The sequence below is a fragment of the Diprion similis genome, chromosome 10, assembly GCF_021155765.1.
Source record: "Diprion similis isolate iyDipSimi1 chromosome 10, iyDipSimi1.1, whole genome shotgun sequence".
NCBI lineage: Eukaryota > Metazoa > Arthropoda > Insecta > Hymenoptera > Diprionidae > Diprion > Diprion similis.
In genome coordinates this window covers 21,202,623-21,229,938 of record NC_060114.1, presented here as the reverse complement: position 1 = coordinate 21,229,938, position 27,316 = coordinate 21,202,623, and the positions used below count along the sequence as shown (strand labels likewise).

The 27,316-nt window shown below is 37.3% G+C and overlaps 1 protein-coding gene across 5 annotated transcripts in view; it reads left to right on the top strand.

Annotated features, from left to right (window-relative positions):
• Window positions 1-24,509, top strand: part of LOC124411989 (nuclear factor 1 C-type-like) — a 37,702-nt gene extending 13,193 nt beyond the window's left edge. For all 5 annotated transcript variants that reach the window (XM_046891611.1, XM_046891612.1, XM_046891616.1 and 2 more), the window contains 10 exons: window positions 6,257-6,448; window positions 6,567-6,750; window positions 11,454-11,507; window positions 12,717-12,812; window positions 14,452-14,589; window positions 14,976-15,122; window positions 21,124-21,311; window positions 22,408-22,761; window positions 23,106-23,340; window positions 23,467-24,509. In XM_046891611.1, the coding sequence (XP_046747567.1) occupies window positions 6,257-6,448; window positions 6,567-6,750; window positions 11,454-11,507; window positions 12,717-12,812; window positions 14,452-14,589; window positions 14,976-15,122; window positions 21,124-21,311; window positions 22,408-22,761; window positions 23,106-23,340; window positions 23,467-23,705 (1,827 nt within the window). In that variant the 3' untranslated portion in view covers window positions 23,706-24,509. The remainder of the gene's footprint in view (window positions 1-6,256; window positions 6,449-6,566; window positions 6,751-11,453; window positions 11,508-12,716; window positions 12,813-14,451; window positions 14,590-14,975; window positions 15,123-21,123; window positions 21,312-22,407; window positions 22,762-23,105; window positions 23,341-23,466) is intronic.
• The last annotated feature ends 2,807 nt before the right edge of the window (window positions 24,510-27,316 follow it).

Genomic DNA, 27,316 nt, shown 5'->3' with positions numbered 1-27,316 from the left:
ATATATGTGTACAACCATATGTATCAGTTTATATACACGCCACAATTTCGTACCTCTGTATATGTGCGTAGTTATGTCTACGTTCATATACAGCTGGAATAACTTAATCTTTTGTTGGCAAATCTGTATACCAATCCTGATGATTGACAATCGACTGACGAGCACCCCGGTGATGAAAAAAAGTGAAGGAATTATGCATAATTCAAATAACAAGTATGGGATCATAAAAGAAAGGTCAGAAAAGGAACAAACAACCAAGCAATATGACGAGAAATTAGACGACCTGGCATGCATAAGAATAATTTAAGTGAAGGCTTAGGATCTATAAGTTATGCTTTAGTTTCTGCAGGAAAATTGTAGGCGAAGAGTACAATCGAAATTAGTAAAATTATATCATTATTTTTTCACAATTTTTTACGTATAATTTTCATTGCTTCCCAACCAACAACAGGAAGCATTTTTCATAACGGAATGAAAATACTTCAAGTCATTTCCAAGCGCGGCTGCGGGTCTGCGGAATTGTTCCGATGATAAAATGCATGTGAATATAATCTGGGTCACGTAGCGAGTTTGATAATGCGCCGAGAAATATATTCGCGAGATAATATATATTCATAGATCCAGCAATATTGCCATACGATTCGGTATACCGACTGTGAAATGAATTGATGAAATATTCACCCCGTTTCAAATTACCAAATTTTGACTTCAGATTCGTGATCAACGACTTCAAAAACCCCCGAGTAACAAAATTCAGGCCAAAACATTGAGTTGAAAAATTGTACGACCGAAAGGGTTAAGAGCCGGAAAAAATGTTAAATAGTCAGGGATGCAGAATATCGTCCGGAGGAGGGGGGATTCACATAATTCATAAATACATATTGGCATGCTGCAGCTTTCCTGTGTATGTTCTGTATATCCACAGCAGTTATATCTAAGTACCCATGGCAGGCAGTCGGTAGCTAGTTTGATGCGGTACAAGGGTATGGTTTTCAGTCTTTCGATTCTTTTTTCATATTCTAGGGGAGTGGAATAGACTGGGGATATATTTATTAATTTGGCACCGAGCCCTGCACCGGATAACCTTACGTTACAACGTTATGACGCGTACAAAGCTACGCCCAGATTTCTTTATAGGCAATTCCCGAGACTGCATAGAACGTTGTAAATATTACCCCTATAGTCGCTTGCAGGCTTTTTCCATTCCCCGCCGTTATAAGAATGAACGTTTTATTTTATACTCTCTTGACTTCTGACGCTTCGTCGCTGCTGCTTCTGCTGCTGCTGCATCGCTATCCGAGTGCTTCTATGTACGGTTTTATTTTCTACTTTTCTTCTTTTGTCGTTTCCCTTTTCGCTGCTTTATCGTTGCAGCCTAGCGCCTCGAAGACTCTTCTAGCTTCCGGTTCCTCGCATTTCACAGAATTTTCCCTGCCTGTCGCGCGGCGCGAATTTTCCCATTTAATATTCGCTTCCCGGTTATAACGTCGAGGGGTTTGGAATACATCTGTGAATTGATTTCTTGGGTCCGATTGTAGAAATAGGTTCAATTTTGTCCAATTCTTTTTTACTGTATATCATCTAACTTTATTTAAAAAAAAAAAATGCTTTTAGGTATGTATTGTATGTTGAGTATAAAAAAAAATTATATTTATCAAATTTTGTCTTCTCTTATACAATGAAATCATGGTCAGATTCGTTGAACTTTGGTTCATCCTAAGCTTGGATTCATGCGCATCCTCTGCTGCTGGAATCGTTTTGGAGTTAGAAGTGGTTGAGGTCTGCGCTACGTCAGACGCGTCGGACTTAGCAGCGAGTGTCTACTTCGACAGTCCGCATTGTGGCAGCCCGACTGACTCTTTCGCTGGCACTCAATCGGGCTTCCAATATCTTACTATTTTATTTTTTCTCCTGATTATGAAAATTTTAGGAACTAGACAGTTCCACAAATTTTCTATTTTATTGTAGACAAATTTTTCTCGTATCTATATTATGTTACGTGTATGATTAATACATATTTGCATAAGTTTTGAATGCGATTTTTTCTAAACCAGGTGAAGAAAAAAAATTGATAGAATTTTTCTTAGGCTATGCAATAGGAGAAAGTGAAAAATTATACGATAGTCAAGATATTAGACCCGGCAGTTGTAGACTACAGACAGAGGCTAGGTGTATAGTTATACTAGAACCGGAAGCAAGCCCGCACCCGAAAAACCAAATCGATAGGCTTATAGCATATTGTATATATATATATACAAGTGCATACATAGTTACGGTGGGCTACTCTGGATCTAGCTCTCTTCACCATTTCACGTAATGCATACATATATGCATATATATATATGCATGTATAACTTATACATATACAGTAATGTTCATTAATGCCCTGGGCTTGCGGCTAACTTGTTTTCGATCCGAAATGAAATGCGAGTTCATTTCTATACCAATTACATGATAATGACTGATGGCGATGCAGTTGACGTGAGAAAGTGCATTGAGAAGATGCATTGTCACATAATTCGTACAGAATCGAAGTCGCATTGTCTTTCGGACCGAAAACATGTTGACCGGAAGGTCAAGGCATTTGTGCTATGGGACATGGCCTATAAGGCCTATACCTTATAATGGTTTAAAATAAAAAAAAAGGCATTTGTAAATTTTTTGTACGTTGGTACAATCCATGTCATGTATGTAGTAGGATGTGAATATTCGTCGTTCACATATGTAAGGGAACAGTTGACAATGATCAAAACTTATTTATTTTCAATGAAGGAATAACTTATCCTACCCAACCTGATATTAACACAAGTCCTAACCCAACGAAGGACTAAATGAATCAGTATAATCTAAAAGAATAACCATGTTTACAGCAATATTGCATTATTCAAACGGAAGAGTACTAATCCAATCCGATCAATCGGAGGTCTGATAAGAAAACCTTCGTAAACACTTTGCACTGCGCTTGCGACGATATGGACAGGTATTAGTAGACGGATAGGTTATGCGTGTAATTAGATGTATTTATAATGCCGGAGATCACGAGAAATGCATTGGCACATGTATAATCGCGTGTGCAGCGCGTATGTTGCGTGAACGCGTCATGTTTCTATACCGGATTATTCTGATCGATTAAGATGCAGCTGTGGTTTTCCCGACTGCAACTCCTTTGCATACCTGCGGCAGCCACTCGAATTTATTTATTCGCCTCACGTACCACCTCCGCCAGTTTACTTCGCTTGCGCGTTTACATTGCATGCGACCCGCGACGACGACGACGACGACGTCGCTTCGGCATAATGCACTATACATTTATCCCCATATCTTATAGGTGAACATTCAAGCACATCTTAGACGTGGCTGCAATGTAGCGTTCCGCAAACCATCTCGCGCTGCAGTGTAATATTATAAACGAAGTATTATGGGTGCGTTCCGATATTAGGTCCCAGTGCTGTCAACAATCTTTTATCTCTTTTGCGCTTCCGAGTTGGTGAGTAGCTCTGCCTCTGTCCCAGGGAATTTTTAGCGCTGCCAGCTAATTTCGGAATGCACCCTATATAAGTTACACGGATTATTGTAACAATTGCATCGTTATACAAACATGGTGTGAATATTTAATAATTTCAAGTTTGATAACTAAGGAATGGAAGAAATGCGGTGTTATCTAAATTAGAGAACAGCGCTTTAACGGCTGCAACCCTCCGCGTGCACATAGACGTACCAAGATGGCCGCCTACGACAATTCGCTGCATAATAATGGCGCCGGCTAGAATTGAGTTCTTTCTAATTGAATATAAATATTAAACTTTACCCATTCGCCGGCATTGCAGCAGTCGTGGATTTTCTCTTTCTGTGAAAACTTTCCGAGTATTATACTAATTATATATCGTATTATGTGGTGTATTATATCTGTGCAGTATTTGGCACAAATTAAGAGTCTACAGAATACGACAAATTCTACTTTAACGGGTTGTCGTAGCTTTATTAGTTTTATTTTAAAACTTAATTGCACACACCTGTACAGTTCAGTATTGGTGATCATCTCCGACTTGAACATTGAATGCAAAGAATGGATGTTCCATATTCCGACCAGAGTAACTCGCACAAGTCTAGGCAGTATGACGTAACCTGAAAAGTAGCTAGAAACCAAAATGAAGAAGTATGGAAACAAGAGAAGAAAATTTGAGTAAAAATTGCACAGACCAGCTCAGCGCCGATATTTGTGCTAGTTGTAGATATAAATAAACTGTAATATGTACAATACATGACTGAGTAAAATCTGTAAATTCTTCCGGGATTTGGTGAAGGGAAACGGTGTATACTTTACATACATTATATTACAGGTCCCCGTGGTTTTAGGATAAGTCTAGTAGATTATACTGCTTTAGCTGACCGTCGCCGTCGTTAGTCTAAAAATGCAAGCTGCTCTTTATTTTCCGCTGTCTAAAATAGCCTGAGAGCTCGGAAGAGTGGGGAAGTTGCAAGCCTCTCATACACGCACATATAGCCGTACATTCAATACCGAGGCAAACTGTGTATACATATAGATGTGTGTGTGCGTGTATACGCAGCTAATGTACATATACACATATACGCGTATACAGGTATACGCATGTGTATATGTATATATATGTATACGTATATTCGCGGAGAGTAAGTAAGCAGGACCGTGCGGACGATATCCAAAATAAATTGCGAGCAGCTGTTGCGTTCGGATCGCTCTGCTGGGCCGATCGTCCATGTACACCTATACTCGCTTCACCTACCTCCCACTTTATTTCCACTTCCTTGGTTATCTCGATTTCCCTAGCTAGACGTAATTCGCTATCCGTTGGTTATTCCGCGTTACATCTCGCTGTGATTAATTTTTACTTTTTACTGCAGGAATATACAATATATTTATATGATATTATGTGTATACATGCGAAAATCTGCGTCTTTCGATATATGTGTCGAAAATTTACCTGTTCAAGGGTGACTAGTCGCTCGAATATTCCCTAGATCCTCACCGAAATCAGTGATACGAGATTATAATCCCTGATCAATGCCCTAAAATCAGAATAGGTATTTAGCCTCAGTTCGAATTTACTTAAAATCTAACCGAAAGTAAAATTCCAGGTGAAATTATTTCATAAAAGATGTAGCTACAATCGTTGCCGAATTCTGTAGCCCCAGAGAATTCGAATAATGAAGTTGGTAATGCAAATGCGTCTGCGCATCTGTATGAATTAGCTGTACAACATATAATATTGAGATTGTCACTTTGTACTCCGTCATCTGATGGACCGTTGACCGTGTTTTTTCGCGTATGATTAGTAGAATATGTATATTATTGATTATGTTTCAATAATTTGAGTGGCACGAGGAATTTGAAACCTCGAGAATTACGATTTGCCTCCATTAAAATTACGAACTTAGGTCATCCGATGATAAAATGGCGCCGACAACCAGGCTCTGACGTCATGAGGACGATTTCCAATAGTTTTAAAAAGGAATGACAGCAAAAAATAGAACAGAAACTGCAGAACCGCGATGCATGAAAAAAAAATCCAGGAAACTCGACTTGAGCTAACGGACGCCACGCCTATATAGCAGCTGCATGTATATCAGAGAAGGACACATGTCAAAGCGTCTTTGACTCCGCACGTTGCCGATCCTTTAGTATCCGCACGGAATACCTAATCGGGCTTACGCACTGCGAATCGTGTATGCAATCAAGGAGCAGGTATCTCAACACGCGTCCGATTACCTTCATGCAGTGGCGTGGCTGTAGAAGATGGATGCAAAGCAGACGGATATTCTTTTTTTTATTATTAACTAGAATTTTGTTCTGTCATTACATAGTTAAGTGGATTAAAATAGGTATGAGAAGTCGAACGTGCGTGTTTCATTGACCGAATACACGATTTTCTCTTCCCTTAACGGTTTGAATTTTTGAGTAATTTCACGTCATTGCTGCCGTAGGTATTGCGTTCTGCACGTTTCTGCGGTATCAAACGCGTCGACGCATTCCGCTCACTGTCAATGCGTGTTTCTTAACGCGAATTGCTATTCCGAGTGCGGAGACTGTTCCCAGGCTGCGTGAATCGCATATTTTCATTCGAAGCATCGAGGAAAGAAAAAAAAAATAAATAAAGAAATGTACATACATACCTGTACGAACTGTATACCTATTAAATGCGATAATGAAGAGGAGAATTTCTCTTACGACCGACATTATATTCCCGCGCTTAAGTTTTCTTGTGATTTTCTGTTACAGAATGAAAAATTAGAAGTAAAACAGAAATGGGCCTCGAGATTGTTGGGAAAATTAAGAAAGGACATAACGCAGGAATACCGAGAGGATTTTGTTCTTAGTATAACCGGAAAGCGGCCAGCCATGTGCGTCCTCAGCAACCCTGATCAAAAGGGCAAAATGCGTCGGATCGACTGCCTCCGCCAGGCGGACAAGGTGACTTTCTTATGCATTTTCTACTTTTTTTTTTTTTTTTCTCGTACCATCATTTTCTTGCTGCAAAGCTCCGAGCATAAGACAAATGCTCATCCGTGACGAACCTTCTGCCGCACAGGTCTGGCGGTTGGATTTGGTAATGGTGATACTATTCAAGGCGATTCCCCTCGAGTCGACGGATGGCGAGAGATTAGAGAAGACAGCGGAATGCGCCCAGCCCGGCCTATGCGTTAATCCTTATCACATCAATGTCTCCGTCCGAGAGTTAGACCTTTACTTGGCTAACTTCATCACCAGCCACGGTAAGCTGCAACGACAATTATATATTCGCCAATCATTGTCTTATACCTCCTCAAGCGCGATTTCTCAAGTGTCAATGATTCATCAATACAGTAATAACCCTTTCAATGTAAAGTGACTCGTGTATACGAGATAGAAATGCATACATGTGCAGCATAACCACGGTTTAGCTGCATTCTTTTCTTTTCTTTTCCAGTTTCATTTTATATTATTTTCCAACGAATAATACCAATATCTCTCTGCCTGTATACCTACGTATACACAAGCAGGTATCGTTGAGACTTTCGTGTCTTTGGCTGAACACGTTAGTGCGGGTGCGAGGCCCGTGTCCCATTCGTTCGCCAAGAATCCCTTCCATGTACCAGTTCATTCATTAATTTCATTGGTTTCAAAGTAGATGTACACAGTCCGTATATTATACCTATACTTTTCAACGTTTATAACCTTGCCAATTCGTCAACTTCGCTACCGTTGAGTATTAGCAGGATATAAGAGCTACACCACGCTGTCTATGCGGAAGAAAACAGTTTTAATCTCTTTTTTTCTTACGTCTCTGGTTCTCAATTACAAAGACTAGCTTCCCGAGAAATGTGCTAGTATAGTAATCTATATTTCCTGAGCCTTTCAAAGGATTTAGAAATAAGAAATTCGTCTTGTTTCAAGCCCTGAAAGTTGCTGAAGAATTTTTTTTTTTTATTTCTCGAAATTTTTGTCAATCTCGGTATAGACGTGAATGAATAACATTTTTCCTGTCAATGTCAATGAGACAAACGTCAAGGTATTAAACAAAAATGACTATCCGCATGAGTGGAAAGTGTTATATGTGTATCAGACTACATACATAAACTGGATAACTAGAGTGTACACGTAGTGCAATTGGCTCTGGATGCCGTCTTAGGTTGGCGAGTGTCTAGAGCGACCGGCTTGGCAGCAATTTTCGTAATGTTTACAATCGGTTGACGCAAAAATTGGCCGCGCCTGCCGCACTGCTAACAAGATCAAATGTGCGGGAGTGAGAAGGAAAAACTAGTGAAAAAAGTATACAAACTATAGATATATACTTGAGAAGGAGAGAAAGAAAAATGACACAGAATAAAATCAAACGCTTCGTTGCCAAGACATGGGGTAGGTTAGGCATTTCCTCCAGTATCCCATTCTGATCTTATAACTTCTACACACTGCATAGTTGATTCTTGTGTGTATACATATATAAACTTATGTAGCTTTAGAGTAGCCCAATATTACGTATCCGTAGGTGGTAGATTCTCTATTTATCCATCCAACTTAACAGTCTCACATTTTTCTTGCTACTATTTATTTGTTCGTCTTCGCCGATCAGTTTCCTACTACGAAAGATAATTTTTTTTTTTTTGTTTTTGCATAAACGGATAAAAAACAACGACCAAGTTCACACTCACTTATATATAACACAAGTGTAATCGCTTCGACGATGATGTATATGTTTATATACGTATATTATATACACAATGTGTACACAAAGTTTCTTCATAATATGATCATGGGGTAAGACGCGGATCTCTGCAGTATCGTAGCCTTGAAACATGTCTGGGTTTAGATTATTGTGCCACTGTGTATATTTTAAGAGTAAAGGAATTTTCATGATGTTGATCATATATGTATAAGGTAGGTAGATTATAGTCAAGATATAAGACTTAAAACAAATGATGATGACGACGACGTGTTAAGTGATCGTTATATGTGTTTTCATAGTTCTTGAATATCTTTCAATATGCTGCATCCTCCAATCTGCTTATCGGTATTGATTTTTGTCCTATCTCCGTGCACAACTCCTTCAAAATATTTTTCCTGTCACAAACAAATAGAAATGGAATACCTTTACAAGCTCCTTCGCAACCTAAATCTTCATCATCATATTCCCAGTGGTACAATATATTTTTCGTTCCACATATACAAGGTTGCATGATGGTAATGGCTCAGCTTTGAACTTAGCTTGTAAACACTTGCGCATTCCCATGTCAAACAGTATGCGGAAGTCTCATATCATGGAAAAAATAGTTCAGGACAAAGCTTTGTAGACCCTGAACCCGTGCAGCTACGAATTAGTGAATGTTCTTAGATCCTGAACTGTTCTAAATACTGAAAATAGTTCTATAAAATCGTTTTGCTCTATATTAACGCGGTAGTTTCGACGTGTGCATTATGTGTATGGATATATACTTACACTGTATTCGAGACACGCACCTGTCCCATACTCTATTCCTCTAGTCTATAGTAAGAGCTGAGGACATGATACTTGCGCAATGAGCACAGCGATATTTAGCTCTCAGGTCGAATCCACATCGAGATATACGTCTCAGAGACAAATGACACGGCGTACTGCATTCCTTCACTAGATTTAGCTGTAGGACAGCTGTATAAGAGCCACACGCGCTGTCGCGTTTACAGGTTATAATCTTAAAATATTAAGGGTATGTAGTACTTCTACCCTTACCGACCGAGCACACTCAACTTTTTCCTGCTATATTGAATAAACAACCGAACGAGAAGGGTTCAGATTTTCGGCGGTGCATCACTCTCTCCTAGCGGAATTCAGGAGAGTTACTCATATCCCGAAAATCGAGCATCTTTTATTTGCGAAATCATTGTAATTCCTAGTTCTCATCTAGCGACTTCAGTATTGCATGAAAACAGTCTTACGATGGCTCGTTTTACTCCTTATTCTTTCCGGAATTGCGCTAAGTATCTTAACTATGTACTTTTTATTAACCCTTCGGATGCGGGAAATGTGGGAATAGTAACACGTGACAAAAAACCACGCATTTTTTTCACGATTTTTGGGACATGAGGAGCTTTGTTGAACTCTGCTGTGAAAGAACGATGCACCATCGAACTTTGAATCCTTTCCGTTCATTTGTTAATTTAATATAAGAAGAAAGTTCGCTCGCTCGGTAAAGGTACTAGTACTACATACCCCTAAGTACGCCATCTTGTTCCCTGATTAATCATAAAACTTCTTGTTTTTCACGTTATATAATTACGGCGGAGGTCTTGCCGCGGTCTTTCGGAGTACCTAGACAATCATGTCAAAATCAAGATCCCTAGTTATACTTTGTCAGTTCGTTGTATATAATGTTTAGATATGATATACCCTGTACAGTTGACGTATAAGAGCAGTTGTCTCGAGGAATCAGATCGGCAGCCGTGATGCTTGGTGGAGGATCGTCTGATCTAGGCGCGATGCCGTAACGGCTGTTCGGAAATTATGCCTGTATCAGATAAACACAGGATTTTTCAATCATACAGGCGGTAAACTATAATAAGTGCCGTTAAGACTTTAGAAACGATCAACATTAACTGAAACTTATATGTTCGAACTAGTGCAATACGCGCAAAAAGATGACAAATTATAAAAGAGATTTTGCAGCGTCGGTAAAATTAATCTCTGCACTCATTTGACGGAATATCATCTTTTTGGGATAATTAATGATCCAATTCGTTATTCACAACGAACATTATTTAAAAAATCCAGTCAGTTGTTGTTTTCTCTCAAGGAATTGGTGCGATGAGCAAATATATGGCGGAAAAATTAACCCTTGAGATTTGGCGTGAATTATAACTTATAGTATAGGAACACGTGGCGAATGTTCGCAAGTCGTATAATGCGTGTCATAAAATAGTTGCATCGCCATTGTTCGTTGTGAACTTTGCTTAAAGCTTAGCCGAGCTTAGTCAAACGGTTTACTGCAGAGTAGGCATACCTAGCTGTAACGCACGATGTCTGCTGGCTGGACTATAAATAAATAAGCGCGGACTGACTGCCCTGTAACAGTTGCGTTTCGTCGTTAGTAGGTATAGTATACATATATATAATATATATAGGAACTTATAAGCGATGTCTCGTTTTCATATACAAAACGACAGTTGTCTTGGATAGTTCAGCCATGTATACAGTCAACTCAAATATTACCAAGTACCATTGCAAAATTTCAACCGGTTCGCAGTTCTATAAAATAAACGGTCTTGAAACTCTGCACTTTTCCCGCTTATTGGAACACCTCGGCTTGACGCCATTTTGTGCTTTGCCGGTCACGCGGAACAACAAAATGGCAGTGTGGCTTACGCGCTTACTATACATATATGTATATCCGCCAGGGTTTCTTTCCGCAATCCCGCGCATCATCGTTTACGACGTCGCACTCTGCAGCTTAGAAACGAATCTTCTAGGCTAGGGGTATTTTGGTAATATCTATTGCGTAATGAGATTTGCGTAAGGTCACAATATATAAAACAATATGCGTTGTATACATGTATACACTTACATACATTACAGATATATGCGTGACAACGACGAAAATAAAGCTATACTAATAGCTCGGTTTCTAGTTCATCAATTATTGTCATTAAAATTGCTATCATTTTATCAAAAATTTTATCAAAAATTCCAATATTATCGCGCGTGCTGATTGAATATTCAAATCGTTGCTCCATTTTCTTTTTCGTCCACCGCGATGGAGGTTACCGATAAACCAATAGCCAAACGGCTTTGCTCTTTCTGATTGTAAATGTAATTAACTCCTAACGGGTATACGCATATATGTTCTAAACAGTTACTGCAGACACGTGTATATTGACCGTTGAAATCGGTTTCTAGTTTTGTTTTGTTTCTGGTTTTTTGCTTTTTTTTATACGGAATTTCATTCTCACTCCCTTCGTTTGTTTTCAGAGGTTCTCAATGGAATCTGCAACAGTAGCAAAGACGAAGAAAGGAGACGAAAAGGTATAAAACATGGAATAATATAATGTGCAATGTATAACAATGCTTGTACACGTGTATTGTATATCAGCGAAATTATTATAGTTTTCACAATTTGAAGTAATAGGTAAACGAGAATTAACAAAGAAGAAAAAGTCTGACCGTTTTTTCCAATTCTATTACATGTGCTGCGCTTATTTTGTTATATTGACATTTTTTTTTTTTTTTTTTCTTTGTATCTCATATAATTGGCACGAATCTCTTTTCTTCTATTCTGTTAGCTTATATTATGCACATATACTTCGCGTGTTGTGCTAAAATTATGAAAGAAGGAAACAAAGAAAGAAAATATTTAGTACGCGTATAGATTGGAAATATTGAGATCTTATGCGGGCCTGCGTTTTTCATTTTTTGATTGTTTTTATTTAATAAAAAAAAAATCACTGTTATTTCTTTTTTCTACGCTTTCATTGTGCAGTCAATTGACAAAAAAATCCTTTCCACACCAAGGTGTTTGTTTGTTTGTTTGTTTGTTTGTGAGTGTTGTGTACAGGGGAAAGACGATAGCCCAAAATGAAGAGAAAAAGAAATGTTCAAGCTTGAACAAAAAATTCATTGTACACATTTTTTTATCGACAAAATTATCTATTAGCAATTATTCTTGCCGCAAATTTACGTACGCAAGTCGGCATACGTGACCAGTAGAACGAGTCGCACGTGCAGCAATATTGCCGTCGAGTAAAAATGAAGTATCTTATCTTGGCAGGTATGATCACTTGATGATGCGCGGGAAAGAGCTAAAAATACAGCGGAAACCTCTAATACAGTGCGCAACGTGATTCAGAATTTTTATAAAAATTTCATATATAATAATAACACCAACAACAGCAAAAACAAAAAGTATAATAGCATTAATGTCAGTAGCAATATCAAGAAAAACAATAGTAACATTAATAGAATCATAACTCGGTAAAGTAGAATCATTTGTGTGAAAAAAAACAACTTGAGCTTACTTTCTATTACATTTAGTACATGTAGCCACAGCCATAGATAATATAATATTGATGATGGGCAATTATGCAGTCTCATTTTTTTCATCACTCTCTTTTGCTTAGCATGAAACAGCGAGTGGATTTTGTTCAGTTATCATTACCTATACTTTTGGCTGGTTATAATCGTACAAGTAACGTGAGGTAATATAATTAGTTTCCGTGGGATTCGGTGTGTTCCCAGGTGGTTATCACGAACTCTACAACGGTGTCGTCTGCAACGACACGATCCTGGCAACGGGTGTCTTCAGTTCCAAAGAGCTATGGATGCTCTCGAAAGGTAGGCGACAACTAATGGTAAAAAAAAAGAACAGCAACAACAACAAAGTCGATAATAGTAATATTAAAAATATATCCGCCTCATCCTATCACCGCATAAGATCTTAGTAAGGGAAATTTTGTTTATTCATTTTCTATTTTTTTGTAATAGTTTTGTTTTACTTTGTATTTTTTTTTTCTTTTTAGTTTAGTTTTTTTTTTTACCGCTTACAAATACTACTCTATGTATAAAAATAACGCACAATGAAAAATGTCTAACTTCAAATTTTCCCGCTATTTATGAATCTGTTAAGCTGCTTGTCTCTTCTTCTATTCTTATATATTTTGCAATTGTTTTTATGGAAACGCAATTTTCGAATTTTTGACAGAGATGAGAAATGATTTCTACGATTGCTTCACAATCGTTGAAGGAAAAAAAAAAACTCGTCAAAGAAACTTGCATATTGCAGTCGATATACATGTTGTATCATGTATGTGTATAACTATATGTAACGTATGTACGATACACTTGTATGCATAACGGATGAGTCCACTATATATTAGAGTGTGCAGCGTGAAATTTATTTATAGAACCGAACAATGCTCACGGTCTCAGAAACTCCATATAGTTCGACCCACACCGACTAAAGTAGCTTACCTCAGCACTCGCTGCAGGGCGTTGCTGCAGTTTTGCGAATAACGAGCGATTTTATTTTTCTGCACGTACCTACTTTTTTTTTCTTCTTTATGCACTCGTAAAAGATTTTTTCATCCCAATTTTCATTTTATGGGAGGAGAATAAGGTACGAAGAAGTATTTGATAGACAAAGTGCAAGAAGATAATCGGTGAGTCCGATTCTTGTCTAGTAACAAAGCTACGCAATTTATCGTGTCCACAGTTTTGATTTGGTAAATTTATGTGATAAATTGATTCGTAAACACTTTCGTCCCACTGCTGTGCGAGGAGTTATTAAATTGGCTCCAAATTTGTGAGAGTAATGACACAGTGAAAGAATTGCTTAGTAGGCTCTGTGCCAACTTCTTACTTCCGAATTCATGAAATGTCCAAATCCATGTTCACAGCTATCTAACTAGTTTTTGAATCGATCCCAATGTCGGAAATTTGTTAGTTGCAGACACGTGATATTGTAAAGTACAGAAAATATATCTTTCGATGGTCTGGTAAAGCAAAGTAAACCAAAGACAAAAAAACATTGCAGAAATGAGAAGTTCGGTTATACAAAAAAAGTTCTTGACGTTCAAACTTCGAAAAGTTTGAATAGAAACAATGAAACCTACATTATTCACACATATATTTACCCTTCATTATTATACAATATAGACGTACTTCCTGTATAAAAATTTTTGCAAATCTAGGCTTTTGATTTTATCAAAAGTCTCTGTTTTTTTTCCTTGTGGATTGCGTTTGTGTATAACATGGCTTCTTCAGCTGTCAGACGCATTTCTATACTTTTCAAATTTACAGTTTGTTGTTGTTGTTGTTGCTGTTGTTGGCTCTGGTTTTCTTTTTCGCGTGCATTGCAATACTTACATACACCCGTGTAAGATTATACAGATATATATGTATGCATACCCAAGTAATTTTCAAAAGATGAACAAAACAAGGCTGTAGTTACTATATGGCATGCGTCTGGTTTCAGCTTCCATACTACATGACCTCAGCGACATGCAGCCCCAAATAAACGCGATCAAAATAGAGCACCCGCCGTACTACTGCAGCAGCTACACACCGCCGTCAGCCGCTTCTGCGGACCATGCACAACCTGCGGCTAGCTTCAGTAAGTGCGACACAGTTCTTTCCTTCTTTTTTCCACCTCATTGCATATCATCTAACCTATAATTAATACAGCAGATCCCAGTTCATTCACTGCGGACAAATTTTAGTCTAACTCTTCACAAAGTTAGACGAAAAAATATTTCCGTGACACGAAGTATCGATTCGTCTCGTAATTACTGTTATCATTATTATTTTGAAATATTTTTCTGTCCGGAATTCAAGGAGAAAGAGAAAAATTCCTATCTTTGGGTAAATGCGATCGGCTCGCTTGGCCGAATCGAAGTTTAATTTATCGATCGAGTAGATTCGGATATGTTTTTTTATCGACCCTGTTGGTTTTCTGCTGTTCGTTTTGTGTCGACGTTGGTTAAAAAGAATTTAATTTAGGCCCCCCGCCTGTGCATCAGCTGATAAGAAATGACAACAAGACTGAAAAAGCACCGACGGTATCTGTCTCGAGTGCTTCGAACTTCTCGCCCGTCTTGCGGCCGGAGGATGCTCACCGAGGCGTTGACTCTCCGCACTCTCAGACCGGTATGTCGAGTTTTTCTTAATCCACATTATTATTAATCAATTACAAATAAGACGCGCAAGCGTTGAAACATACACGTATGAATTAATGCGGAGAACAGATTATTCCGAAGAAATAACGCTGATCTCTATATTCTAGTAAACAAGAATGCAATGTTTAATTCGTCATAGTACACGTATTATGCATTATACCTAGATTCAAACCGATATGAAAATAAATCATATCAAAGTCAAGTCTTTTAGAGTCAGAATGACTGATATCTATTTTCTGTAAGTATTGAAGACAAATTATTTATTATATATATATATATATATATATACACCTAGGATGTATATTTCTTGAGATGACAAGAAGTAAAAGAACATAGTTGGATGTAGTCAACGATAATGAAATGATTAGCCTAAACAACAATATTCTCATGAGTTTTATAATATCTTTTAGCGTATATGCGTAAGATATGATAAAATATACATGTATGTATATATTCTATTATATATAATAATGTGAAATTATGAGCTGAATGAACAAACATCTAACATCGAAATCACCGACGTGAATAATGATCCATACTTCATCATAAACATGCTCGCCTTTTATAATTGTATTATAACAAAAAGGTCAACGGGATCTGAAAAATCGTTTGTGTTTTCTTTAATTATTTGTTGTTTGTGACTAACCACCAACCTCCCTCGCCGTTGATATAATATTGTTGTCTAGTGTCCAGTGTGCGATAGACCCAAAACTGAGCTCATCCCCGCAGGCATCATGTAAGTAATGATAAATAGTAAAGCACAAGAAGTGACCTTTCACGGTATATAATCATAAATAATTAATACTGCAGTCATTCGTTACTATATGTATATGTATGTATGTTATACATAATACATATTACATAGATTATATAGATCTAGTTTCTAAATCAGATATCATTATCGCGGAATCTTTCTTATACACAATATTATACATAATAGTTAGTATACATTAATTATCTACCTATAATGAAAAGACGAAACGAAGTTCAACGAGGTAATCAATCAACCTGTAATTATTTCACTTAGACAATATTTTGCGAATCTCTTCTCCTCCCATTTATCGGGGAAAAAATTGGCCACAGCGCGGCTTGTGCGTTCCACATGATTATGCAAGAAAATCGATGATAGAAATACCACGCACAACCAAAGTGAATAGTAATCAATGACGATCGTCAACCTTTATAGAAAATCCACGCCAGTGATTGGGTGAAGTTGCGCATGTGTGGTTTAGGTCCTCGATAACTTTGCAAACCTTAATACGCCTGAATAGGGATTATTTACACAGTATACACGCCACGGAGTGATTAAAACGTTTGTTAATATAATACAATATATATGCAGGCCAGATCAGTTGAATAATAAAATTCTAAATTGTCTATTAAGTTCTATAAAAAGTGTAATCTATATAATTACCGTGGAAACGACGTGGAAAAGAAAAGAGGGAGATGCACGAACAAGTGAACTACAACGGAAGATCGAATCCAATTATGATGATAATTATAATGATGATGGTGATGATGATGATGTTGATGATGAAGACCGACTAGACATTCAAAAAATCACTAATCGCGGATTAAATGTAATGTCTGTTTCAGTCTGAGCCCAAGCGTAGAAAGAAGCTTGCTTACTATCGACCAAAAGGTACTTCTGTGATTGGTTATGATGTTATACGTATCTATATATTTCAATATTATTATCGTATATATATACATATTATCTATATATACCAATATGATTTACGTCTATATTACCGACCTTATTTAGTTTTTTTCCTCTTTTTTTTTTCTTTACCTTACTGTTATTATTACTTTTTTCTTTTCATTCACGCACCAAGTTGTACCTGAAGTATAAATCACGTTGAAATGCTCGATCGTTGGTTCGATCAATTGAAAGTACATTCATTTTAAACTCAGCGGAAAAAAAGCGGGGAAATTGTTGAATTAAAAATGGTTGAAATATGAAGAGAAAGGAAAAATCTCGTAAATTCCAATCAACGTATAAATAAAATGATCCCGAATGTACTAACTTGTATCGTTATTCCGAAAACAACGAAATACATTTGCAGCAGTACCGATCATAGTGATTTATAAAAAAATAATAATTTATCAAACGACTAATTGTAGTCAAGGCCTTATCGAAAGTCGAGGCGAATGGAAAAAAGAAGACAAAGAATTTTGAATATAGTCTCACCGGGCTTGATACAATAATATATCGAAACTATAAGTATGTATAACTTGGTTTTTGGTAGTTTCCATGCACTCATCGCAATGTGGTCCTATATAAACAGCTATTTTTTATTCTAAAATGTTAGCGTATGCCTGCAGTCATGTGTAACTTGAATATTCTATACATAATATACCTTCGTCGTCTATATCTATTTCACTCTTACGCTCACTCACTCTTATCGCTCGCTCTCTTTCTTATAATTATACCTTTCACGTCACCATAAAACATACTATACCCACTTACGTGTACGTGTTGTACAGTAAAGTCAAATACGGGTTGAGCCAAAATACTAATCGCACTTAGTAACTAAAAACAGGTAAGAAACTTGAGAATGAATTTCTGTTCTTTTTTTTTCCACCGGTATGAAAGATAATGAAAATATAGATTTGCTTTTTGTTTCGGTTGATGAAATAACAAAACGAACAAATTGTCAACGAATCAAATGGCGAAGAAAAATTTAAATCCCATTTTTTTGGCTCGACCCGTACGTTAATAACATTAGTGTTGTTTCACTCTACGTTCCCTGAATATGATTGACGTTGCATCGTTGTGCCCACTGCCCCCTTAAATGTGTACCTGTACATGTATAGTCGCCTGCAACGCATTATTTTATTACTTATTTTTTCTTATGTTTTATCTTTAGTTGGTTATGAAAAAAAAAAAAAAAATTTCTTCTTATCGTTCATTAATTTCTTTCATTCCCTTCTTCCTTTATTTACACATAGGTATACGGAAATTATCTAACGTGTCACAATCAAATATTCACAACGATTTAGCACAGGTAATTTCACACGCGTTATTCCCGTAAATATGATATTTTAAAACCCAAAAAACTGCGTACATGTGAGTACAATAAACTCATCATCGCGGTGATGATATACAAAACCTAAAAAGAAGAGGGCGGAAATGAAGAATGCGTTATACTTTTTTGTTCGTTCGTTCAGTTACTGTTTTCTTATCGACTGACGAGTCGTCTGGCAATTGATGTTTGATGTATGTACTGTACTGCAGCTATACCTAGTCTATGTGTATAATTCATACATACTTATGTAGCCAGAAATATGATTATACGGAATAACCCGCGTCAAAAACACTTGGAATCACTGTGCCGTCTATCGTCTACATATAATCAATATTACGTACAATAATTACGTAATATGTAATCATTCGTGCAGATTATGGTACATATTAATACCATGAGGATCACTTGTAACGGGCTTTTCTCGATAATGACGGGGAAGCGAACTCACGACGGTTGATAAAAGATTAATCGAGAGATCTACACGGTATTATGCATATACTTACAATAAGATTCATGTCGCACTATAGTGTAAATTGTATGTATATATGTATATGTATATATTTATACGTATATGGTTTTCTGTATGCTCTCTGCGCCATCAGCAATGTGTCTCCCGTAAGTGAAAAATTAAACCAACGGGCCTGGATTTCATTCCGAATAAACGTCACATCTCGAACTGTAGGCAATACATATGACACACTTACGAGTGAATCAGGACTAAGGAGTGAATTCTAAAAACTAAATTCTCGAGTTTTATAGCCTTCTATCAGCAATGAAATCGTAGCTCAATTACTCTTGCCGTCGTCATATTCATTATAAAAATGGGCTCGATATTTGGCGATTTCTAAAAATGAATACCTGACCGAAATAAAATCGCAAACGAACGCGTCAACGGCGGCCATGTTGATTTCGTGCTTGCGTATGGATTCGCTTCTCAAAAATTGTATATTATAAAAATATTTCGTAAGTTTGGTCAAACCTGTAGATACTTTTTCACCTATACTTGAATATAAAAATAATAGCTGCAGTAGGCATATCGAAAAGAAGCATTCCGCTCATTTTTGAAACGTTTATCTAGAGTTTTTCACTCGTATTTGCGTCTAGATGGATATGTTACATGAAAGACAAACGTGGTTACATTTGTCCAGGATTAAAATCCGGGCTTGTTACATATGTTATAATCATTGTTACCTCTCTGTCGATATCGCTCGATCGCTCGTCTGTCTGACTGTTACGTCCGTTATGCGAATAGACATGTATACAATAACTACTAAAGGGCGGGGTATTCAAATAAAAAAAAAAAAAATCAGAAAGAATAAGAGAGCTAATTTTCTTGTGTTGTGAAAAAGATTGTAAGACATCCAAGGGTCAAAAGAGGAATGGACCGATGGACAGACAACAGACAGACAGACAGGCCTGCCTGAGAGCTGGTAGAGATTTTTTAATTCATTTTTTTACATATGCCATGGTACATATTGTTTGTACGTATGAATACGTAATTGAATTATGCTCACGCGCGTCCGCACCACCACAACCTCTGTTTGGTAAGCTAGTTGTCGCTGTCACTGTCTATCTGTCTGTATGTCTTATATGATCCCACCTCTGACACCAGTTTTATTTAACATTTATATATAAGTTATTATTACATTCGGCTGCACTTCGATAGCTTTGATTCCGAACAACTGTATTTTGTTTATTCTTCTTAACGATTCAACGAAGCTGGATGCTTATAAAATAACATGTAATAGTTGGAAATTACGTCACTTTCGAAATTCTGATAAGCAAAGAAGTTTAAGCTCCTTTTACTTAAATTCAAAAAGTATTTTCTTTCAGTCTAGGATTTCCACAAATTGGACGGGTTTTAATTGATCGATAATGAATTTGACTCACAATCACGATCCGAATCGAGAATCGTTTGCACTAAAAATTACAAAATGCAGACTACGTCTTGTACTTTTGAAGCATAATCTACTAGGTTCTTCCCAGTTTTGAATGGGAAGTGTAGTTCCTAATTTTTTTCCTTGATCTTGACAATCAATTTCAACATGAAAACTCTTTATTCAGAATCAAAGCCTGACTGTATACACTTATACGATCTATCAATCACTTTTACTATTATGTATACACCATCGCCAATGCTCTGGGTATGTCGTATGCTGGATGAGTTGATTATTCACTTGATTGATTTAATATCTTGATTAACATTCATTATACTGGTACAATACTACCTGTTCTATATTGTTGTTGCAATGTCGGTGTTGTTGTTCTCTCTATCTATCTCTCTCTACATATCTATATATACAATTATACATATTGTTCATGTTGATGTTGTTACCTTGATGTTTGATGTGTTGTTTAATCGTTGTAACCTAATTGTTGTTTGATGTTTGTTGTTGCACTCAATCTGCGATATGTGATTATACATTTTTCAGTCACTTCGTGCTATTACATACAATGTACGCTTCTCGAGTGCTTTTACTCGTAATTTACATCTTCCCACTATGTACTAACTTATTTAATACCACAATCGCAACGTGTAAACTGCACAATTTCTATATATTTACGAACGCTCAGTGTCAATTGAGTCAAAGTTTTTCATACACTTGTAAAACAACCGAAAACCTTGACTCTCATTGACCTGATTCATCGATTGATTCACTCTACATACTGCGACAGTTAGGTACTATGCGGTATACTGTAATATTCCAGCAGCGCCGCATAAGCCACCCCATGCCCCTGAAAAAAAAACTGAATACACAACGATTTAAGTCAATGAAAATGTAAATATAAATATGTATAGTGAAAAATAAGTCACTGTTTTTTTTTTCAACGTTGAACAACGTATGTCAACAAACGATTTAGTTACTAATTAAGAATAACGGGGTGGTGAACTTGGCGCTGGTTTGTTGCGCCTCGATATTTAGAGATCTGATTGTGTTTCAGGGTTACATTCTCCTCACGAAGCATTAGCTGGTGGTTCGGGACAGAGCATGTCGGGTCTGGCTTATTATCAACCTGAGCACCCTGGAACAGCAGCGGCAGCCAAATACCCAGAAAATGGTCACGACACTCTCTCAGATTTTGTCACGTTTGTTTGTCAAGAGGCTGAAAATACCCAGCAGCTACCTCAGGTATCTACCGTAGCTTTTAAATGCCCCAAGAGTGCCGATGCAGTTCTCGTTATAACTTTGACAATAAATTACTCAAAAGCGATTACCAATACTCGAGTCAGTTACATTGTGGGGCCATTCATTCCTCGAATCGTGTCATGGATGTCTTTTGTGTTTCCAAATGTAGATTTCCATACGATTGTCTGGATCGTACCGTGATATAATGACGGTGACTTGATTACATCATTACCGACCGAACAAGCGAATTGTGATTTGCAGTTTTTTTATCCCCTGAGTAGATAATGAAGACATTTTGAACTTTGGGAAATGAAAGAGTTTACAATTGTGCCTGTGCTATCAATGACTCTGTGTAAAAATCTCTGTGACACTGTAAATATATTTGGAGTTGGTTCTCACTCGACCGTTTTGAGGTTATAAAAGTATGCTGCTCCATAGCTAACTCCACAGTCTTTGTTTTTTTCTTATTTTTTCAACTTTACTTACAGTAACCACAAAAGCGCAATCATAAACTCTTTTTTTCCGAAAGTTTGAAGTCATAATTTTATGACTCAGGAGGTGGCAATCGCGTAACGTACCGTTTGCTGAAGTTGTCAGAAAAATTTGAAAGTCCATACCAATATCCCCTGCTGAAATGAAGTCGTGAAAAAACCTTTGCACATTTATAAGATTCGGGGTACTGCATAGAGACAAAGGCAATGATTTCGTAGTCGAAACGTAACACGGTGACCCAGATATCCCCAATTAATAAATGACGATTCGAGTAACGATTCCCCCGCTCTGAAAATTGGGAAGTTTAGTTTCCACATACAGTTTCGGAACTCTTGGCGCTTTTTCCGTGTGCCAATGTGTTTCACTTGCTCTGGACCGACGGATACAAACTCAATTGATGGTTTCCAATATAAGGGTCTCGCGTTAGCAGCAATTATTAAATTGTTTATTACTCCATTAACGGTTAAGTTGTACTTATTAAATTAATTCCTACCAATTGAACTGACGCTAGGAGAAATCGAGCCTATGTTAGAGAAAATGCAGTAGGGCGGTCCAGGGTAGGTGAGCGCGCACGATTGTGTGGATGAGTGTCGTATGCCATTTTCAGACGCAGCTCGCTGGAACCCGTGGTGGCATACAAAAGTTTTCACAGTATTACCCAAGCTCGATGTTACCGCCCCCGCCGCCTGCCCCCATGGCGCGACCAGTTGCCATCATAAGGTCGACGGGGGAGCTGACGGTGGCGACGGCCGGATCTCCGCCGACGTCGTCGACCTCGCCGAACGATCCGGGGGACCTCGGGGCCAGTCCGGAGCAGATGGCGGCCGCCGGTCTGGTCAGCTCCTCGTGCCAAGGCTCCATCGACCCCGGCGGCAGGAAAAGCCCGGCGAGGATCCTCGTCGCCGCCCCTCACACGAGTCGGGAGTACACCTTCGCCCATTTTCACTCTCAGCCCGGTCAGGTAAGTTGTTGAACAGTCTCCGTTCTTCTCCGTCGCTCAAGGGGCCATTCACTCAAGGAAATCATGTGAGATCAGTATTGCCAGCCTCTCAGCTGGACTAAATTATTAACTTAATTTCGGCTAATTTAGATGGGCTAATTTAGAAATACTTACATAGAATGTTGGAAAATCGATCAAAATCAGGGACAGCTTAGAAATTAACCTACGAAAACTAGTCAAGTCAGTGGAAACGGATGTTGATGAATTGAAACAATCAATTTGATTTCCAAGTGAATGGTCCCTCGTCGCCGCCATTTTGTCCGTGTCACACATTGTCATGCATCACGTTTGACGACTGTTTGCAGCAAATATTCACCTACCCTACCATCAGCTCGATGTCTGGTGTCATTTCGCCGACGAATTTGTCCCTCTTTTCCTCGCCCGCTTCCGTCAGTCGACCTGTCGCCACGCAAAGATCCGTTTCCAACGTACCGCCCCGTTGGAGCGCTGCACCCTTCATCAACTTGGAAGACGACTACAACATGATGGCCCCTATTATCGCTGGCACGGCGAGCGAACCTCCCTCGGCGATGGACGAGGGTAAGATTAACAGTTGAACCTTACCTTTCTAGATGAACACACACATTTCTTGATATTTCAACCGAATTATTATATAGCGAATAAACTTTTATAGACATTTTTCCCCACCCCCTGCACTCATTTTAGACCGGTACTTTCATTCGGTGCACACGAACAGTGGGATGGATAAAAGCGGTAATGGCGGAATGATGGGAACCGAGCTTGGAGTGGGAAATGATCCTTCGAGTCACCATCATCACCAGCAGCAACAGCAACAGCAACAGCAACAGCAACAGCAACAGCAACAGCAGCAGCAACAGCAGCAACAACAACAGCAGCAACAAGTGATGCAGGATAAGTCTTGTCGGCCGAAGTCTTCCCCGTGACACCGGGGGATTTCCCATCTTCTTCATTTCACCGCACGCTCATCTCCGCTTGTCTGCAGCAAAAGCAGATTTCCATTCATTGTCATTTACATATTGATCGTTGCTGATCACCGACACCTGTACCATCATCATTTTCCGTCGTACGGAAAGTGCCTTTTCATCGTCACACACGCTATTTTGATATCAACAGTTCTCCCTCAGTCGTCTGCATCATGATATGCCCACGTTTGCCTTTGATAAATATACGAGGAGAGCATATCGACGGCCGCGTGGAAAAACCTGCTTTCTCGGGTTTCGATTGAAGAACTGGCTACTTCGGGTGTTCATGCGAAGAATACCTTACTCAATCCACCGATTCAAATCTCCATTCGTAAAGTTTTCTTCTTAATGACAACATTTCCCTACATCACCTCTGTATGTAGAAATGTAATAATATAATATCCCCAAAACGGAGCTTCCATGAATTTCGGAACGCAGAAACGAGTTTCGTGTTGAGTCTGACAATGCTACCAACTGACTTTGAGGTGGAAAAATGTCACTAGCGAGCTAGTCAGTTTTTCAAGCGGAATCTGAAATAAGCGATTCTTCATGCGAAACGCAAGATGGCCGCTTTTTCCACGCAGCCATCGATATATTATAGTTTTGTCACCACTGCGATATTATATAGAATGTCTAAATTATTGTTAATCCGTATTCGCGGTTTAATTTGAAGAAAAAAAGAATAATAATAATAATAATAATAATAAACAATAAGAGTAATAATAATTTTAAAAAAACGTCGCTCTCCACGCCGGACTGAAACCTGGGTACCTGTGAACGAATCTTTATTTATTTCCGAAAACTCATCTTCAGTTATTTTCTCCCAATGCTTGTATACCTTTTCATGTATTCCCGACATAATCGGCAGGTATAATATAATTCAATATCTGGTTAACCTTTTTCTCATAATCAGGCGTGCAGCCAGCGTAATACTGTCGAAGATTACAGCGCCATGTCCGCCATTTTAGCACCCTGTTTTAATCTTGCAAACTACACACATGCGTAATATCTATTTAACGAAAAACGAGCAAGGCGAAAGAAAGGAATTTTCTATACGCACACAGATCGAGCCGTGTAACATTTTTCACTCATCTCTGCAGAACGCGTATTACGAAAGTTTCGAAAGTATGTACCAGGTTTTTTTCTTACATATATACACACATGGTACACACATATATATATATATATATATATATATACATGTATGTGTATATAGTAATATAATAAGTAATGTAAGTTTAGCAACCATGACTCAGCGGAATGAATAATTCGTGACGCTTAATTGTGATATTAATTTTTTTTCTCCCCCCCCCCCCAAATTCATACACTTGCAGTACGTAAAAGTGTAACGCGTTCAAGATATATATACAATATGAATACATATATACATATGTATATATAATATACGTTGTATATCGCGTGCGTGTATCTACACATGCATATGCATCTCCATGTGCGTATGTATATGTATATGTACACACGTAGTAAAAAAATTATAGATATACCAATATACAATAACGCGATTGGTAATTTGCTCAATATCCCATTGCCAAGCAATTAAATATTACAAAACGCAATTAGCGATCGTGTTGAGAGATTCTTCCGCGCAGAGTGTAAAACCGATCGTTCTTCCATCGTTAGCCAAACTCTTTTCGTCCATGTCCGGCGGTGTTATGGTTCTCAACAGTTGTGTTATAATTTTCTCTCTCACTACTATAAATAATACATTTCAAGCAAATTATACTCTAATATTGTTTCGTTTCATCTTCATTTGTTTTTTTTTCTCGTTTGTTTTGATTTTTTCTTTGTTTGTTTGCCTTTCTTTGGCTTCAAACGTATCTAGTCAAGTGTACATGCGATTGTCAATTGATAGAATATTTTTCTAATAATCTTAGAGTACGTGCGGGACGGTACAAAAGTTATTACCATGTTGTGTTACGTTATACAATTAATTATTATACAATATGTCGGCGACAAAGAAGAAAAAAAAAAAAATAAAAAAAAAAAATAATAAACTTGTAAAAAAAATGAAAAGAAAAGAAGGCAACAAAAAAAAAGTTACACTTATTTTTATTTCGCAAAAGGCGATGCAATAAATACTTGATAATGATAATAATAATAATAATATTAACAATAATAATAATAATATTGATGATAATAATAATGATAATGATGACGATGATTGATAACAAGGTAAATGAGAAAAGGGTTAAAGTTAAAATAAAAATAAAATGAAAAAAAGCAAAACCACGTGAGTTAGATGTAAAAAAATTTCTATTAAGTAGTACGATGTATTTATTTTGCATTAGAAATTAACAAAAGTTGTATAGGTCTGTACAGATTGAAAGGAAGCAAAAAGAGAAGATAATTCCTTTTTAACGGACATGGAACGGGAGTGGGTAGTCATTAACAAGTTCGTCGAACAATTAATTGTATATGCCTAATGCTCAGGCTAGTGCTAACACTAGTTCAAGACTAGTGCGCGGCTAGTCACCAGAGGCTGCTAGATAGAAACAAAATTCATAATAACTATTATTAATGATTAGTGATTAAAATAGTATAACGGTAAGATTATATATATTAGTATGTATATATATATATATATATATATATACATACTAAAAATTGCAAACCAACGGCAGATATCCTATAATACCCAAATATGCTTCCTACCTATATCGAATACCTATACCTATACCTATAGCGTATACCTACATTATATTTATTCTTTCTATATACCAACCACTTACCGAATACTATTATTAAATTAAATCATCGTTTACGTTATTCGCGAAAAGCTTGTTGTATTATATACATTATACAAACTTATTTAGAATAAACTGAAAGAGTGCGCTTCCATGCAATTCGTGAAACACATATACCGCTATACAATTTCTATAAACGCGCCAATTAATAAACTGTTAATTGTTTCTTCAGGTTGTGAAATACCAGAAAGCAACATGGTAACATGAATAAAAAAAAAAAAAAAAAAAAAAAGCATTTGAAAGACCATTTATCTGTTGGTGTAAATTCTCATTTTAATTATTTTCTTTTCTTTTCTTTGTTTTTATCTCTGTTTTTTTTCTTACCTAGACGTATAGTTGACACAAGGTTTTTTGTACAAGGGACAAAGTTTTTTCATTACGATCGTATAATTGTAATAAATTTACATTGAACAGAATCTAATTTCAGATGAAAACTAGATTCTGTAGAGTTAGTATTTATGTTATTCATTTTCACCTCATCACACCGTAGTTTCGACGTACGTGACGAATTTTCCAAGATCCTGCGGGCACCGTATTAAATATAAAAAATGGTCGTTGCGGAGTTCGAGATGCGACGATAACTGCTCGAGAAAAGTGGAGAAACAATATTTTTATAGATAAAACTATTAGAACACGACCAAAATGTAGCGGTAAATATAAATAGACGGTTGAAATGCAAATAATAAACATAATCTAGGATTGATGTACGTGAAAAAACCTATCTCGGAGCATAATAAAAATCAAAATGAACGCATAAATATTATTCCAAAGATGTTTTCTCCCACGTTTAAAAACTTATTTCTTATC